Source organism: Planococcus citri, chromosome 4 (assembly GCF_950023065.1).
Source record: "Planococcus citri chromosome 4, ihPlaCitr1.1, whole genome shotgun sequence".
NCBI classification, from domain to species: Eukaryota; Metazoa; Arthropoda; class Insecta; order Hemiptera; family Pseudococcidae; genus Planococcus; species Planococcus citri.
In genome coordinates this window covers 18,107,121-18,126,702 of record NC_088680.1, presented here as the reverse complement: position 1 = coordinate 18,126,702, position 19,582 = coordinate 18,107,121, and the positions used below count along the sequence as shown (strand labels likewise).

General features: G+C 35.0%; 1 protein-coding gene across 3 annotated transcripts in view; it reads left to right on the top strand.

Moving 5' to 3' along the window:
• LOC135842512 (repulsive guidance molecule A-like) overlaps positions 1–19,582 on the top strand; it is a 214,983-nt gene that overhangs the window by 151,722 nt on the left and 43,679 nt on the right. For all 3 annotated transcript variants that reach the window (XM_065360006.1, XM_065360004.1, XM_065360005.1), the window contains one exon: positions 19,213–19,310. In XM_065360006.1, the coding sequence (XP_065216078.1) occupies positions 19,262–19,310 (49 nt within the window). In that variant the 5' untranslated portion in view covers positions 19,213–19,261. The remainder of the gene's footprint in view (positions 1–19,212; positions 19,311–19,582) is intronic.

The following is a 19,582-nucleotide window of genomic DNA, read 5'->3' as shown; positions in this document are numbered from 1 at the left end:
AGCAACTGATTGCAGTTAACTTGAGAAGGATCAACATATACGAGTAGGTTGTGTAAAAAAGTTTGCATCCTCGAGGCCAAAATGCTCTACTCGAGTTAACTCGAACAGCAGGTGTACGTAAAGCTGACGATGCTGGAATAGCATTGCTGATGATAATGATGATGGTTAATGCAAAAGATACCTACTCTTACACGTGGCAGGAGAAGAAGTAGCAAGGCACTTGGGTTTATTTAGAAACGATTTAATGGCGAATCTATTGTTTTAAACGAGCCGAGTAGGTACCGGGAGGGTGACGCAGAATATCTGGATTAGCCGGAGGCTTTCAGCAGCCAGAGATCAGCTATTGTGTTCTCATGGACGATGGATGAAAGCGCAGGCACTTGCAGTGCTACTGTGTGTGCTGCTATTCGTAGTACGTATTTGGCCGTGGGCTAAGATTGTGCCACTGTGTGTATGACGGCGCGGGTCTAACGATCGACTAGGAATTTGGTGGTCGAGAGCGCAGAGTTGTATACGCATCGGCGACAGTTTAATCGTTCAATTAACACCGAGAGACTTTGGTATGAGACGATGGTGGCATGGCAGGCCCCCCTATAGAAGATGGAACGCGATCGTAGCAACATTATGTTAGCTTTTGTTCAAGTTCATTGGCTTGGGAAGCTCGTAGTACGAGTATGAGTACGAGTATGGTGTAGATGAGGCGCTTAATTACTATTAATTTACAGAAAGAGAAAGAAAAATGATATCGCATCGTTCATCGTTGTCGATAAACAACAGATAACTATGTACGATATTGCCTCGGAGCTGAACCATAAGGCAAGGAGAGGTCCCCAGCGATAGGGATACGCTAATGCTGAAAAAAATTGTCCCCTGGTACCCTGCAGATAACGAAAAAATCGAGGTTATTTTTAGGAGTTAATCTTCTCCGCGTATAGCGAGGTTATTAATGAAAGAATTTGTCGTCGCAACTAAGCAGCTACGACGCGTTAACAAAACGTCGAGAATTTTTTCTGTACGTTTCGTTTTCACGTCTCGTCTTTTCGTTTTTTCATTCAGCGATTATTATGAAAAATTTCGTAGCTCTTTCGTTGATGAAGCGAAACGATAAAGTACAACCAAGGGTGGAAGGTGGAAGCAACGCGGACACCGTCATCAGAATGGCTGATAGGCAGGCGAAATATAGCGTAACGTGTCTTCTGGTCGTGTATATTTATGTTAATAAAACGACTACGACGACGACAATGTTGGCAAATTAGGTCGTCTGCGGTAATTTATTAGCGAAGTGAAGATTCTCTATAGAGCCCGTCATGTCATATAGTGTTGTCGTCTTCGTCGAATGTCGTGTGGTGTAAATACGAGCGTATGTATAGTTATAATAATAATTTTATTAACCGAATGACGTTGTGGGCATAGGTTTTGTTAGTTCTAATCGAGCAAAAGTTGAACTTATACACATACAGTGCTGTACCGAAATGTTGATTGACGTTTTTTGACAAAAACGTCAAAGATGAGACGAGTGTAAAGAGACCGACGAATCAGTTTTTGGTTTCATATGAAGGGTGGAAACGATTTTCCAAGGATAGAGATCTCATTTTTTTTCAACTGTTTGAGAATCAGATCTCATTTATAAGATTCAAAGAAAGTCAGAATATTGCAATTTTTGAGATGTAAATTTTTCAAGTTGATTTTAATGCGAGACTCCCCTCCCCCTCCTCCCAGTCAGTGATTATTTAAATTTGAAAATTCCTTCGTGAAACAAAAGTGATGAGAAAGACGAGCATGGCAAATATAAGCAGGACTTTTTTTTTGAGAATTTATTTCAAATCCTTTATGAGTAAAGAGAGCCTCAAAATATCAAATCTAAATTATTTGGTTAGAAAAAAATGATAGAGGGAGGGGTGGTGCTCTCACTAGAAAAAAATTCTCGACGCTATCATTCAAGTTCGAACGAATCAAACCAGCCATTCCGGAGTAAAACACGTAAAATGATTTTTTATTTTTTGAGAAATTTATTCAATACCACCCATAGATCATTTCAAGATGTATATTACATATTTGGGACCGATTCATAATTTTTATCCACCTATAGTGTGTCTTGCAGTCCTGCTTCCATTACTTTTGTCCTGTTTTTTTTTCAAAATTGTTAAAAAAATTCTGATTTTTTTTACCAATACATAGACATACATTCTAAAAGTGCTGTTTTTTGCCTTGATTGACTAAAAGAATGCTAATTTTTTTTTATAAATTGTCAATCAAGTCCTTTTTTTTTTCTTCAAAATTGTCCATAAGGTCCTCTCAAACGACCTCGTACGTTTGACAAAAATTTTAAAAAACCCCTGTTTTTTGCCTAAATTTCCAAAAAAGATCCTTTTTGGGGGGGGGGTGGTTAAAACTGTCAAAAATTATTCTGAAAATTGACCCGAAATTTTATTTATTTTTTTTGCCAAAAAATCCAAAAGGTAAATATTAACTTTTGCCTTTGATTTTTTTAAATGCTTTGTGAAAATCCTTTTTTTTAAAATTTTTTTTGGCAAAATTGCCAAAGAAAGATCCGATTTTTAACAAAAATCAAAAAAAGTGCTAACAAGCTTATGTTTTGCCAAAATTATCAAAAAATTCCATTTTTATCAAAATTGTCAAAAAGTCCCGTTTTCTGTCTAAACTTATAGATACCGTGAAAAGTTCTGTTTTTTTGCTAAAATTTCCGATTTCTGAAAAAAAATGCTCAAAAAATCTGTTTTTTTGCCAAATTTGCCAAAAGACGTTTTTTTGACAAAGATGCCAAAAACTCCCATTTTCATCAAAATTGCCAAAAAGTCCTGTTTTCTGTCTAGACTTGTAGATAGGTAGGTAGCTAGGTACTTACTGTAAAAACTTCGGCTTTTTTTGCCAAAATTTCCGATTTCTGACAAAAATGCTCAAAAAAATCCGTTTTTTTTTGTCAAAATTGTCAAAAGACTTTTTTGACAAAGCTGTCAAAAAATCCTGTTCTTTTCACTCAAAACGTCGAAAAAAGTGCCATGTTCTGCCAAAGTTGTATAGAAATCTGTTAGTTTTTTTTTTTTGCCAAAATGGCCGATTTCCTCATTCTTAAAGGTCAAAAGAGTGGTAGGATAGAGGGAGAATGCATTTTAAAATACCATCTTGTAAAATTCGTTCGAGTTGAAAAGAAAATTATGAAAAAACTGATAATGATGCAGACTCTTTTCACATGTGGTTAAAAATGGACTGGGGACATTTTACCTCGAGGCTTGATTTCTTGAGGGGTGTAAAAAATAACACATTTTTAGATACTTAAATGACGAATTATCGATCTTTAAGTTTTGAATCTAAATTTCGAAAAATCGTGTAGTTAAATCATTTTTTAAAGGGAGTCAATTTTTGATGAAATGAGGGACAAAGTGACGTTCATCTTGAGACAATTATGAGTTATGACTCTAGTTGAATAAATTTTTTATTTTCAATAAGTTTTCATTTAATGTACCCTTACTCCCCCCCCCCTCTCCCAAGAACGTGAGATTTTTTCCAAATAGAACTTCGACATTTTCAGATACCTTGAGTGAAGTGGCAACCTAATTTTTGAAAAAATTGAATTCTCAAAAATGAAATATTTTTCTAAAAATGTTTCTCCAAATGAAAATTCCTCAATACATTTGACCAGATCTGAATATATCTCAGAGGTGAGCCGAACGGTGGACGTGTTGGGGGGGGGGGGGTATGTCGGCAAACATTTTTGAAATAAATTAGGCAATTTGAAAAAAGTTGGGAAAAATTTGTGAGAATTGAAAAAATCAGAAATACTTACCAAAAACCGTCGGTTTTTACCTCTTGAATTATTAATTTTCGAAAGTTTTTGCCTCCGATTTCTCGAATGAAAAATAACGTGATTTTACTGGAAATTTCCCAAAATAAATTCTCTTCATTCCAGTCTTAACTGCCATAAAATCCCAACTTCTGCTAAAATATTGAATAAAATCCTATTTTTCGTCAAAAATTCGTAAACAACTTGTAATTTTTACCAAAATTGGTTCATTTTAAAAACACAACAATATTTTGTCCTTGAAAAATGAGAAATTGTAATTTTCGAGAGCTTTTGCCCTCGCTTCCCTCGGGTCATATTCCTATTTCTAATGCTACCACTGAAGCTTCAGCTGCGCAGGTATATAGATAAAGATACAGTGTAAAGATATTGCAGCAGGTCAATCGCGATTAAAATCATGAAAAGAGCTCTGGACTTACGCCATCTTCATAAACAATGCCTATATAACAATACCTATAACCTACGTAGTACGTACAATATCTTGGCACTCGACAGTGTCCTCATATGGAACTCCCCTCCCCCTCCCCCTTCACCATTCTACAGCTCTAGGTATTACACAAGTGCAGCATTATTCTTATTTTGTCGTTATTATTATTTATCATTGTTGATATTATTTTTATTCTTCGCTCCACAATCCTAAGGACATGGTGCATATTTTATACTGCGTGATCACAAACAGGTACAGGTAGACTTTCGAAGCATCGAAATGTACCTTTAAAAACGCATACGCACGCGTAATTTTGTCTAATAAACCACGAGTACTACGCAATAAGTACGTAGTCAAAGCAATATATTTCAACGTGATTATTAAATCGATAATCGATGATAATAGGTAACAACAAAACGAGATACGCGAGAGTAATTGATATAATATTTTCCTCTCTAATTGTATGTAAGTAAGATAAGCTCTATACCTATACAGTACAGGACAGGACAGGACAGTCGAAGGAACCGAACGAACAGCCCACGAAGGAGGGGAAGCCGGAAGATTCGTGCACGAGCACAACACTGAGAAATTCATCAAAAATGTATACATTTCTGGACGTGTGGAACGTTAAATAGTAAATATTTAGTATTCGAAAATCATAACAAAGGAAATATCACTCGATAAGTTCATTCAAAATGCTACATTATTTTCTCACGACGAAGTTTATCGCGCTCGAAGCAACATTGCTGTATATTTCGGTTATCGTTATCGTAATTCTTTCAATTTTTATTTGTGGTTTTTATCGCGTATCTAATTAAGCGTAAAATTGGAAGTAACAGAAATGTTTCTAGTTTCGGTACAAAATTCTTACATATTATTGAAAAACCTGCAATATTAATTCACAAGAATTCAGAGTTCGATATTGAGAATTTTTCTTTCGCACTTATTTTCCAATTCTAGCAAAATTAATTCGAAACATCCTCTTATCCGTAGAATTCATCACCTATACGACCTTTTTTCCCATTTTTTTTCCAAATCCACCGCTGCGTTCTTTTCATTCTTCGCAGGAATCTACCACCATCTCCCATCTCTTTCACTCGCACACAACGAGATATCATTTTAATTAAACTGGAAAAAAATATAAACCAGAACTCGCCACCACCCTTCACCTATACAATACCATAAAAATAAACCTTTACAAAACACATCTCGCACCGAAACACCTGTACAACCATCGTTAATAATATTAAACTCTCCCACTCCACATTCAGTCATATTGTGTTGGCTATTCGATCATTCATTATGCACCCTTCTGCAGTAAAAAGTAAAAAAAAAACACCCTGCACCGGTTCTCTGCCGCATCGCTGGGTCCGATCCGGTAACACGTCCGATTTACGATCATTTCTTCTCTCCGGTACACATAATTCGATCCGATAATTATAATTACTTACTATAAAATAAGAAGAGTAAAACAAAACCTCGAAAAAGACCCTTTTATCACTCGTTAATAATTTTAATTGCCGAATCGCGTTCGTTGTGCCTTCGAAATGGAAACTTGGGAGTAAAAAAGGCAGTTAATTTAATTCCTATCGCGTAGTATAATAGCTTTCGGTTTATTATAAATCATTCATCTCATTCGGTGTAAATTCTCCGGACGGACGCGGTGTTTGAAATTGAAATTCGACTTTACGCTGGTCGGATCTTTTTTTTATACCTGATTCGAGGAAAATTCTTTTTAAAATACGTGTACGATGATCGACCAATAGAGTCTCAAGTTTTGAACCTAGAACTGAATCAAAAGCAGAAATTAGAAAAAAGTTGGGAATTCACGTTGTATTTTTTTATTCAAAACGTTCTAAAAGTTATCAAATTTTCAACATTGAATAATAGCTGAGCTCAAAAATATCTCATCAGCATTTCCATTTCGCATTTTTAATCACAATACAACGAGAACCAATCACAAAACTAGACAGCTAAGCAAAGCTTAGCTGCAAAGTGTGCGTAACTAGCTGCCTTTTCTACAGCTTTAACCGTTATTACATCTAGGTAGTGCATAAGTGAATCAACCATGTCACAGTAATGAAAATTTTTGAAACTCTCACTGCTTCAAAATAATAATTGTTTTTCAGTGTTTTCATATTTTCCAAATTACAATAGGTATTTCAGAATAATTTATAAGCTTGTATTGCTTCTAAATTAAGAAATTTCTAGTTGTTTTTCGTAGTTTGCATTGTTTTAAAATTTACAAAATTTCAAATCAATTTCCCGAATTCCCCATCGCTACAATTTCATAAAGTTTTCAATAAATTTTCAGAATTTTGCATTGCTGCTGAGTTAGGAAATTTGCAATCAATTTTTAGAATTCACATTGCCTCTAAATAGTCAAATTTTGAATAATTTTTCAGAATTCTTATTAAAAAATTTCAAATTCAATTTTCAAGTTCATATTGTCCACAAATTGTAAAACGTTTACTCAATTTTTGGAATTTACATTGCCTCCAATTTTTCAGAATTCTCATCTTCTTCATAAATATTACAATACTTATTTCATATAATTTTCAAGTTCACATTATCTGCAACTTACAGAACTTTTAATCAATTTTTGGAATTTTCAGCGTCTCTATATACAAATTTTCATATTATTTTTTTTAGAATTTTCATTGTCTTCAAATTTATAAATTTTCAAACCAATTTTCAGAACTTGCTTTTTATTCTAAATTAAGAATTAAATCTTATAAAATATGTTAAGAATTTGAATTGCCTCTAAATTACACGAAAAAAATATGGGTAATTTTTACAAAAAAAATTTAATAAATACTGGTATTTAGCACAATTAAGTACCAGATCCCATTCAATAATTTTTACTGTAATCGTATAGTAAAAATTATCATTTTAATAAATTTTGCTATATGTACCAATAGTAAAAATCATTTTGTTTTAATAATTTTTACTAAATCATGATAATAAAAATTACATGTTTCCATTGTACAAAAATTAGTTTAATTACTCATTTTGAAGTAATTTTTAAATTATAAGTAAAAAGTTAAAAATTATTCATGTCAAGGTAATTCTTACTATACTTATGACTATAGGTAGACAAAAAGATTAATGAAATGAATTTTTAGTTAGCAAATGATATCATAATTCATAACTCAATTTCAGCATTATTTTTGCCCCATTATCATGTACTCCATAGGTAACTCCAAAGCATTTACCTATCCAATTTTCCTACGAAAAATCTGTCACCTACCTACTTACCTCACGGGGATTCGAACCTGGGTCCCTAAATTTCCTGTTCCTACCTACATGCCCTAACCACTCAGCCACGAATTCACTGCGAGGGTTAGGGCATTAAAATAATATATTTGTTTGGTAAACGCCCCACCAAACCACTCCCACTTGGAATTTACAGCTAACAGACCGGGGGTGTAACAGGGTACAATGAAACACAGCTGGTGATGGAATAGACTGGGGGTATAGCAGGGTACAATGAGCGGCAGGTGTTCTACAAGTCCCCTTTTCCCTTTTTTAGGATTTAATGCATTAAAATAATGAACTAAAATTGCAATTACTCAGCAATTACACATCCGAATTGAATGAAAATTAATCTATTCCCTCCGCCTTAATGATTCTCAAATGGTGTCCAGTAGGTACGAAAAACGGTTGGATAGCTTAAGAGAACATTCATTGTAATTGAAATTTCAATTTCTCAAAGCGAAACCATTACACTCCCTTCTCATCGTCTAAAAGCTCTCGTTATCTCAATCTGCGTGACTTCTTAGCGAAATTCTCCGAGCATCTCTTTCAGTGTCTAGTCCCTAGACCATTACTTATAGCTCAGTCGACACCATCTCATACAGCCAACCCAGCTATAAAATTAGCACCGATCGTCTCTTCAGACACCGAATCACATCAAAGGGCAAAAACAGTGTATCATTAACAACACCAACAGCTAATTAAAATGATAAAACGTTCTCTTTTTCTGCTATGTGTATTCTTCCAGCTGTTCTTCTTATGTACTGTGCTTCCCTTCGTCATCAAAGAAGCCAATTTTTCGCTCACTTGCGGCACATATTGCACGCGCAAAAAACCATATAAAACCAAACCCTATACCTCTCACACTCTCAGTGCGTTCGAAGCTGCAACTCTGGGACCATAAATCTCGACACTCTTGTCACAAGTAGGTAGAGGTACCACACGTCTCTGCTACCATATTTTGATCTCCAAGCAAAATCACGTCTAGTTTGTTTGTCGTGATTGTGTCGGTGATTTTCCGTACCTGCCGTCGTCATAAATTTTACTCATTTTCCCTCCCTCCCTTCCTACTCTTCCTCGACTTCAGAAAAACACCAACACCAATACTGTCAACAAAAACAACAAAATGCAACCTTATCGTATTGTCGATCATGCGCACGTAAAATTACCGCACACGAAATGGGTTTTAAAAAAATTACGTATATCGAGTGTAATACTCGACACTTCGCCTCTTTTACCGCCCTCATTGGTTGGGCACCCTGCTAGACAGTATGACGCTTCGTCGTCATCATCATCTCCTCGCTCTCGTGACGTATAACTCGTTACACGGTTTTTTTCTTCTCACTCTCACCGATCTGCCTGCTTTCCATCTTTCTCTGTCTCTCTACTTTTTTTTTTTACTTCTGCCATTAACGAGTAAATACTCGGTTAACTTATGGCTGGCTGCAGTTATTGCTCTCCTACGTATCCAGTCCCTGTCCCTCCTTCACTGTTCACTTCATCGTTCACCGCGCGAGGCGACTATCACGGTAACCTTTAATGAACTGGTTCTGGTTTTCTACGCGGTATATTTTGTAGTGTTGTACAATGTGTATTCTCGACGTTAGTTCGGAAGAGCGAGGTGAGGTAGATTTTTTTTTCACTTCTCTTCTCGATCGGCTCTCCGGAGCGGAGCGGATCGGCCTATGTATGGAGAGCGTGTAGGTTTATACTCGTACCTATATGTATGTATCATGTGTACCAAGAGATTTAATTCTGCTTCTTTTTTCCAAAGACGAGCGACGTGTTAGTTCTATGAATATTTGTACGTACGGTATTCGCGTTAAACGAACTAACGCGCAACTATATCACGTATACGGAAACTGGTTTGCGCGGGTATTTTGTGTTAGGTACTTTTTTTTTCCACTGCGAGAGATAAAAGCACGAGATACACTTATAAGTGAAGGCAGCAGGGACGTGGGGTGGTGGACGATACGACCATACGTGCAGAGTACTTGTACTCGTAGATCCAGTATCTGCAATATTTTTGCTATACAGATCGATATTTTTATGCATACGTAGTATATTCGTACTCGCCATACTCAGTCTAGTATACCTATTCTGGACATGAACATATACATACATAGCTAGTTGTTTTTTTTTTCAATTTTTTTTTACGTTCTTGTACTTACCTAGAAAATATCTATCTTATTGTTCGTAATAAAGCACACATGCCAATGCCATCTTCTGATCTCACAGTAACGTATCTTCGATGTCACAAAAACAGAGATTTCTGTTGTAGTTCAACCGTTGAGGGAAAGAAAGTAATCCCCCGAGGGGAGAGGAAGTAATTTGTCAATTTTTTTTTCGATTCAGTTCTATATCTCATTAGGCCATTTTTGTCTCAATTGTCGTAAAGTTACGTGTTTTGTCAAAATTGTCAGAGAGTCCTGTTTTCAACCGAAACCAATATGAAAAATGCTGTTTTCTTGTTTTTTTTTCAAATTTCTTCAATCAAACTTTGTGCTTTGTTTTCCACTTATTCCTGGATAGTTTTGATTACTTTGGGCTTTCCTAGTTCTCTTTGGGAAATATTTCGACCCCAAAAAATGGCTTGAATAAATTTAAACTATTTTTTTCTCCAATTCTGTCTTGCTTCAGAATGTTATCCTGTTGTTTGACTTGACGCCTTGACTATGATATTCATCACTGTTGATTAATTTTCATTTAGAGTGCTAAAATAATTTTTTTTTCAAATTTAAACTGATAAAAAAAGGCGAGAATTTCTCTCAGAAATCTCTAAAAGTTGAGAATTTTCACGTCAAATACGAATAATAGATATAAAAAAAAAATTCTCAAAAACTGGTACGTTTGAAAATTTTGGCGAAAATTTGAGTTTTCTGGGGTATAAATCAATGTGCATTTTCGATTTTCTATTCGCGAATTTTTTCTGATTTTTTTTACGCGTATTTTCCGAATTTTTTTGAAAACCCTGAATTTTTGAGCTCAAAAAAAGGCCATTTTCGGGAGAATGGTGCACTCTGGTGAAAATCTGACTCCAGAAATGAATTCGCCGTCCCAAAAACCCCCCCTAGCCCAATTTTCAACTCGATTGGAGACCAAAAGGTTTTTTGCACAAAAAAATGCATGAACAAACCCCTTTGCATTTTTTGGATTTTTTTTGAATTCCAAAAAAATCGAGTAAAGGGTGGTTTTCGACTAATTCGAGGTCGCCGAATCTGAATCTGGTGTTCATTTTCGTCTACGAACCCTGCTTCAGTGAGGAATTGCGACTATTTTGTCGAATACTAGTTCGATCGCAAGACAAACGCCATTTTTGGATTTGATTTTTTGATGATCATGAATTTTTCTCAGACTTTTTTATTCTTCAATTTTATGCGCATTTTTTAAGATTCTGACTTCATAAATTTTTCTCAAATCATTTCATTTTTTAATTTTGGAAATTTGAGTTGAAAATATTGAATATATTTTTGCAGTGTAAAATTAGCGCACTTAGATTTTCAATTTTCCAATCATGTTAATTTTTCTCAAATTTATTCATATGGGTGAAGCGAAGGGAGGGAGGGGTAGATACAATTGATACATTCCCAAACAAAAAAGTCGAGAATTATGTTTTTTTAAGATCTGTCAGACGACCTTCAGAAGCCGGCCAGACAGGTTAATGACCTTCCAAAACCAGACTATATGTCAGACGGCCTTGAGAAGCCAAGTAGACAGGTCAATGACCTCAGGAAGCCAGACAGTAATCAAAAACCAGACAGACAGGTCAATGACCTTAGGGTGTCAGACAGCGCCCAGAAACCAGACAAAGGTCAATGACCTTAGGATGCCAAACTACCCTATAAAAAACCAGACAGACAGGTAAATATGACCTTGAAGATGTCAAACAGGACCCTAGACGGTCTTTCAAAGCCAGACAGCCAGGTCAATGACCTCCAAAGGTCAGACAGTCCTGAAAAAAACCCAGAGAGACAGGTCAATGACCTTGGAACGCCAGACAGGACTCCAGACGGTCTAAGAAGCCAGATAGACAGGTCAATTACTTTGAGATGCCAGATGACCTTTAAAACCCAGACAGTCGGGTCAATGACCGTCTGAGGTCAGACAGACAGGTCAATGACCTTAATATGCCAGACGGTATGTGAAACCTAGACAGTCATGTGCCAGGTCAATGACCTTCGAAGGTTAGACGGTTCTAAGAAACCAGACAGGTAGGTCAGTGACCTTCCTCTCATTCATGGGCCATTTTTCAGCTTAAGGACGTGAAAAGTTGCCAAATTTTGCCATTTTTTAATGACATTTATGGTCGCTAAGTACGAAAATTACTTTTTTTTTGAAATTCCTACGTTGATTATGAACTTAAATGAGGACTTATTTTAATGTGCATTTTGTAAAAGATGAATTGAAAATAGAGGAAGTTTTGTGACAAAACGCATACCTTGCTGACAATGCTCCTCCTTACCCTCCGCCGGAATAATTGGTCAAAATAATGTGAAAATATGTACAACGATCTCCTCTGACGATACGACGAGTGATTCGTCGATCGACATTTTCCCAATATTAATATAATTTATGTGGCGCATTCGAACTTCTCCGAAGCTTGTATTAGGAAAGTCGGAATGAGTAAAGATGAATGAAGGGGTAACACTGCAATAAATTTTCTTCAGCCTCTTGTGTGGGCGAGCACGTCAATGAATTTGGTTTACTTAATTGTTTATTTCCTGTGTGCGTTTATGTACGTACGTACGTTCATATTCCATAGTACGAGTACATAATACACCAGATCGAGAGGGGTAAAGTAAAGTTTAAAGGGTACTGTGCGTGTCTTGTGCGCTTGTGTCGTATGTTTACATGCACACATATGTAAATGCACTACAGTCTATCTCTATAATATAGTCTTCTGTACATCGTTCGATGCCCATTTCAAGTTTTTAACTTATATAGCTACGGTAAATAGTAGATATACGACATGACATCAGAGACTCTTCGAAAGACATACGGAGATGGCCGGATATAAAATACTAGATCGAGTGTCGCGATGTTTAGTAGCTTATTAAACATGCTTTTTATGGTGCAACATCGATGAAAAATTATCGCAGCGTGCATATGTAGAGAAAGAGAGAGAGAGAGAAAAAAAAAGAAGTCGAGTAACACCCGTCACCGATGTGACAAATGTCGCGCGTAATTAGGAAATGTTACGTACACGAGAGAGTAGACGATGAGGTAATTAGAATGCGTCGTCGTCGTTTTGTTGATGTTTTGTTTGTGTTGTGCAGACCTACTAGATTTGATTTTTTTGTACTATAGGTTGAGCAAATTATGTAAGATGAAGGAGAGATTGAATTGATGAGAAATTTTTCGAGTTGGGGGGGGGGATTCTCAGTTTGATGTGTGGTTAGCAACATTTTTCCACGTTTTTCTTCAGTTATGGTTTTGATAGGAAACACAATGAATTTATAAATTTCCAAAAATTGAAAAAATTTTCAGTTTTTTGATTATGAACTTCGAGGGGGGGGGGTAGAGGGGTTGAATTTTCGTTCTGGTCTATTCGTGTCATTTCTAAGCACTTTGCAACTCGATTATCCGAAATCGTACTTGAGTATATCGATACTCGCAGGTGATCATTGTAAATATTGACACCTTATACATACGAGTCCAACCTATATTTATTTTCGTGGCACCTTTCGTTAATCTTCACTGTCTGGGTAAATAGTAAACACCAATAACACCTTACACATGCGTGAAAAGGTCATTATAGATAAAGATTTTCTGAAAACATATAGGACGAAATAACCCATAACACGCGAATGTATAATATAACCATTCATATCTTCAGATACGATACTATTTTTATTGTAAGCAGATATAGTAAAGTACGAGTAGTTTAAAAGTAAAGTAAACCTTACGAGAAATTTTAATCGTTTTATTTACTTTCAATACACACCTCGATTTTATTCCAATTTCCTATACGAGATAAAAGATAAAAGTCTTGTACCCTTCTCCCTGTGTTTATGGACTTTAGAGAATGAGGTGAAATCATACACATCTTTAAAATCCAATGGCACATCGCAACCAACCGGTTGTTGGAACCGGGGTTTTTTAAACACCTACGCGTACTATTCGTTCGATTGGCAACGTGTTAATTATTTTGGCCAATCGTTCGCGTAATAAATTCTCGGTTTGGTCACCGCCATCATTGTATCGTCGAGTCGTAATTTGGCGAAATAAAATATCGATGAAGAAGAAGAGGAAAAAAACAGCATAATTTTTGCGACATTCGTGCAATACTTAGTTTCATACTCGTACATACGAATACAAAGTTGTTAGCTATAAAATTTGTAAAAAAAAAAATTATCTCTTTCTTATCTGTCTTTGTAGAGAGATACTCGACAATTTAAACGTGTTAAATCTTCTACACATATGTAGACGATTGCGACTTATCCGCATCTATCTACTCGTGGTATAAATTGCATGGTATTAATTTGTAAACTAGTTTTATTATTTCTCAACTCTCTGTCTCTGTGAGCTGCTGTGTTCTTTTTTTCTCCTATATTATTCGACTCGTCGTCGTAAATTATTCGAGCCTAATTTAAAGCGATGAAAATACTCGTATATTTTGGTCGACTCGCCGGGGTGTAACGTTATAATACAGATGAATATGGTGCAAATCTGCATCGTGCCTTGCCTAGGAATTGAGAAAAGTTTGCACGAAGATGTTGATTTTATCAACAGAGGAACAGCACATCCAAAGTTGAGAAAGACTGATGCATTTTCACGCATGTGTTCGCAGGGCTTAGGTACTTTTTTTTGCCAATTTATTTAGTGGAATTTGTTCCCTGGTTGCTGGATTCTGTTGTATAATAATCTTTATTCTTTGATATCATCGTCGTCGTGCTCTTCTTTGTCTAGCTCGCGTTGATCGTTAAAATGGGCAACTTTACACGTTTCACCCAATTAAACGCGCGTATTTGTAACGTTTAAAGAGATAATCTAGCTTTGTTTTTTTTTTGTTCTTGTTGTGGTGTGTCCTCTTCCGAGTTTGTGTCTTGTTTTGTGGTTTGTTTTTAATTTTTAATAATTCACTTTTCTCGGCGTACGTATTTACCTACGCGGGTTTTTTTCTATTATGTGTGGGAGGAATGGAGGAGGAGGGAAGGGTTTGGTCACGAGGATCTTGTATAATACATATAAAAGAAGAGCGATATTTCGAGGAACTGTCACGTTGAGCCAAAAGAACAACAAATTATGCGACGGACGTTTGCGTGTAATTAACGAAGAAATTCCTCGAGGTTTTTTTTACGTAACATGGTAAGGAGTGAATTTTGCTACAAAACCCGCTGTATGGGTTTTTAAGTGTCTTAGATGAATAAAAATTACCAAAAAATTGATGAAATCCGTAAAATTTGCATAAAATAATGTTTAAAAGTGTAAGCATGGAATTAAAAAAATTATTAATATTTAATAAAATTATTGAAATTCTTCAGATTTTGGGCAAAATTTTGGTAAAATTGCAGAGATTGAAAATTTATGGGAATTTATTGTAAAATTGAGCCAAACTTGTTAAAATGTCATAAAAATAATTATTGCAAATTATGGAAAATTGATAAAATCCTCCAGATTGAAGAGATGATTGAAAATTTATAAAATTTATGAAATGGCTATAAAATTGAGCAAAGTTTGTTAAAAATTGCATAAAATGGTTTGAAAACTTATTAAAATATGGGTAACATCAAAACAGTATTGTATATGACTAGAAATCAATTGAATGTTTCAGAATTTGATTAAATTTTTGTGAAATTGAACAAACAATTTGCTAAATTCTGGTAAAAGCATACAAAACTTGTCAAAAATTGCATAAAATTATGTTAAAACTTGTTTAAATGGCATTAAAACTATGACAGAGTGTCTTAAGGGTCAAGAAAATCACAAAGAAGTAGTGAATTTCAGTGGGTGGTCAAAAAAGTCATAAAAAGTCATGAATTTGGCTCAAAACTTGAAATGAAAAAAAAAACAATTTTAAAAATGAAAAATTGTAATAAAGAGAGTTAGTTGACGAATGTTTGTGACCCTATCAATTTCAGAGTCATCAGTTGGTTTTAATAGGTAACAATTGTGACCGTTTCATTAGATTATGAATTATGATAAAGGGACCTGTCTTCTTTTGATGCAACTTACCTGAGGTCCATTTTTTGTACGAGTATTGCCTATGGTTTGCCATAAGATCTCAATCACCTTTTTGGACAAATGTTGGATCCAGGTGGCTGTTATTGAAGGCATATTCTTCAATCTTTTGGAGCCTACGTTTCTCACAAATGGAAGTTCCAATTACTTGACGCGGTGTCATAGCAAGGATTTTCAACTTGTTTTGCTCGACTGTGTAGACTGCCTTCCTGGCCAAAGAATCAGCAATGATATTCATAAATTTGTGTTTTCTTGCAAAAACATAAATAAACTCAACTTTGTTCAAAAAAATGAAATAGTATAAACATTGTAAAAATTATAAGAACTTGATAAAATTTCAGTTGGATTGTGCGAAATTTGAAAAAAAAATTGTAAAATACATAATGCTAAAATTTGTTAAAATGGCCCGAAAATTGCAAACGATTTTTAAATGGACAAAATTTTGGTAAAATTGAACAATATTTGACAAAAATTTCTCAAAACAATGTTAAAACTCGTTAAAATGGTGTAAAAATCTTGAAACTTACCACCAAGTAGTGATATTGATCTTATTACACACTCTCATACTTTAAAAATCGCATACTTTGGCCTATTTCACTCTAATCTAAGCTATGGAATAGCACTTTGGGGTGGTAACCACAGCCTACTCCATCGTGTACTTCTAATACAAAAAAGAGTTCTAAGAATAATGTTTCGAAAACATCCAAGAGAATCCTGTAGACCAGTCTTTATTGAAAATGAAATACTGCCAGCTCCATGTGAGTACATTCTTGGCCATAAGTGAAAATTTAAGAACGAAAAATATGCAAAATAACATTGATTTCATGGCCTCAAAATTTTATAACAAAATACCACAGGAGCTAAAAAATATAGTATCCAAAAAATTTTCAAAAATAAACCAGTGTTGCAAGAGTGGAGTAAGAGTAGGAGTAAGGAGTGCAAGGAGTGAGAATTTTTGAAAGGAGTAGGAGTGGAGTTGGAGTGTTGTCAAATCAAAACTCTTTACTCCTCTGTTTTTCCCTAATTTTGTGACTAAATTACATCAAAATGTTGCTGTTACTCACGTATTGTATTCGGTATTTTCAGTATTTTCAATTTTTTTAGTTGTTTATTTTACTGTTTTTCTCATTATTATCATCAATGATACTATTTTATCAATTATTGATATACTTTTACCATCTTACACCTTTAATTTATGGATATAATCAATCACTCAATATCTGTAGAGTCAAAATTCCTGAAAAATAATGAAAAACAATGGACAATGGGAGTAAGGAGTGGAGTAGGAGTGGAGTAAGAGTGTTGACATTTCCTTTGGAGTGAGTAAGGAGTGAGAGTAGTGCTGAAACCACCACTCTTGCAACACTGAAATAAACTCAAATATTGGCTATAGAAATATGGGTTCTACAGTGTTGAAGAAATGTTGCAGCTAGATTATTTAGTTGTTTTCCTACTGTAATTTTTATAATCTCTTGTTATTTAAACTTTTTTTTTTGTGTGTCATTTTATTTTAAACTTTCTATTCTTCCCACAAAAGAGTATTTTACTGTTTTTTCATGAGCTGTATCTCATAATATGTTTTTTTTTTTTTGGTTTTTTTTTTGGTTTTGTGTTAATTTTCCCTTCTTTTTTTTCTCATTTCAAACTTATTTTTCTCACAAAAGAGTATTTCTTAATATTTTGTATAATTTAATTACTTATCTGTATTTTCGATTCACCCCCCCCCCCCTCCGGCAGTACCAACTGTGTTAATATTGTAAGTAATACCTAGTTTATTGACATTGTAAATACAGCTAAAGCTGTCCACTGCAATAAACGATTTGATTTGATAAATGTAGGAAAAATTGCATTAAACAATGTAAAATCTCGTTAAAATGAATTCAAAATTCATGAAAATTGCCAAAATTTGAACATGCACTGCGAGTCTAGTTGAAAGGTGGAGAGAGAATGGAAAACATTTTATTGATGGGTTTGTTTCGTAAGAACTCTTTTGAAGTCCTGCAATCGAATTTGAAAATTCGATTAAAAACTCTGCTACGTTTCAGGTTGTTGATTAAAAAATAAGAAAAAGAGATCTGATGAACTTATTCCCTTGAAAATTTTGAATTCTTCGAGAAATTAACTTGAGATTGAAATTTTGGCTCAAATTGAAGTTTCATGTCATTTGAACGAAACTGACCTATTTTCTAATCATTTTTCTGTACAAAAAGTTATGCACTCTACTTCAAATTGTTTTTTCTTCTGGCCATGTTTTCTTCTCCAACTACTCAAACTACTTCTGGAGAAGTCAGTGTTAATTGATTTTTCAATATTTTACAACAAAATTTGAAGTAAAAATTACTGTAAAAGTGGGGGGGGGTGGTTAAGAAAGGCAGAGGGAATTTTGTGCAGTTTTAAATCCGTCGTGAGTATCGTGCGTTCATTAAATACGTGAAAAAAATATATAGGACATTCTTCCTTCCTACCTCAAGGTCGTTTAATCGTCCTATTGTATACGTTTACGTTAGAGAGACGGAATAAGAGATAGATCGCAAGACGCAGACAGAGCAACTGGTTGAACCGGATACTCGTATTATCATCGATTTGATTTGAACGTGAGTTGCTACTTATCGTTCGCGGGTGTTTATGGGTTGAAAATCGACGTAGGCTGATAGGAGAGAAGAGGGATATTCATCAAGGATTCGGGGGTGGTATTGTAATGTAACAGAGTGATATGATAATTGATATTGCTCCCTCTTGGCCTCTTTGGTCGCGTCGATAATTGGTGTGCAGTTGTATTTGTACTTTGGCTAAAATTCTGCCAGTCCAAGTCGATTTCGTTATATGGCATACATCGTAATACTAATACATTATAAGTAATGAATATTTGTGAAATGAAACGTGCACTGTGCAGTGTGCCAAGAAAATGAGAAATGAATGTGCGCGAGTATAGTGTAGTGTACCAATGAGTGTTGTACTGTGTACGGTTCCGGAAGGAGAGTATATAAACAAGGAGATGCGAAGAGGAGAGAGTATGTGTATGTGCTGAGCGTAGACATCGTGTCTCTCTCTGTATGTAATTCACATCTACGTGTACTCGTACTTATACTTTTTATACTGCATCGTAATAGTACGAGTATATGTAGTACCATCGTGTACTTTTATTCGTACAGTGCAGTAAAAATAATACTCGTACGAGTACCTAGTTTTGGTGTAATTTTTAGAAAGTGCCAAAGACCTGTACTATACGTTAGATGAGAGAATTTTGCTATCCTGGGATTTTTGGACTTGTTCAGTTGTTCTCTTGTATGATCCTTCGCTATAGAAGATGTAATACTAGTGTATAGTGTATTATTCCTCGAATGTCAAGGCAATGTCCGTTCCAGTGGGGTGTCTGGTGTGTTGGCTTTTGTTGTAAATTGTATAGATTACCTTGTTTTGTTCTCTCTCTCTCTCTTTTTTTGAGGGAGAAGAATAATATACAATACTGTAGTGTGTAAAATGTTGGTATATTGATTTATAACGTAGTATGTGGCTTTTTTGCTTGCAGGTTGCTGAATCAGGCATGGTATAATGTGCAAACCAAAAGAGACCCTGTAATGGATTGGCTATTACGGCCATTAGTGTTTTTCGGCATTTTCATTTGCGGTAAGTACCACCTATAAAAGTGTAGAAAATATGATACGTGGGCTATTTTGTTTGGGCTTCGATTTCAAAGACAGGCAATATCCCTTCGTGTGATATTTTTTCTCAGTGGCGCTCGGTTGTATTGAACTGAACTAGGTAGGTGTAATAGCTGAAGAAAAGAAAAAATTATATTAAAATGTACAAAAACGAGGGAAGTTTTGAAACCAGGAATGAAGAAAAAAAGAAAGATTTTGAGAATTCCAAAAATTATGTAGGTAAAGTAAAAAAAGTTC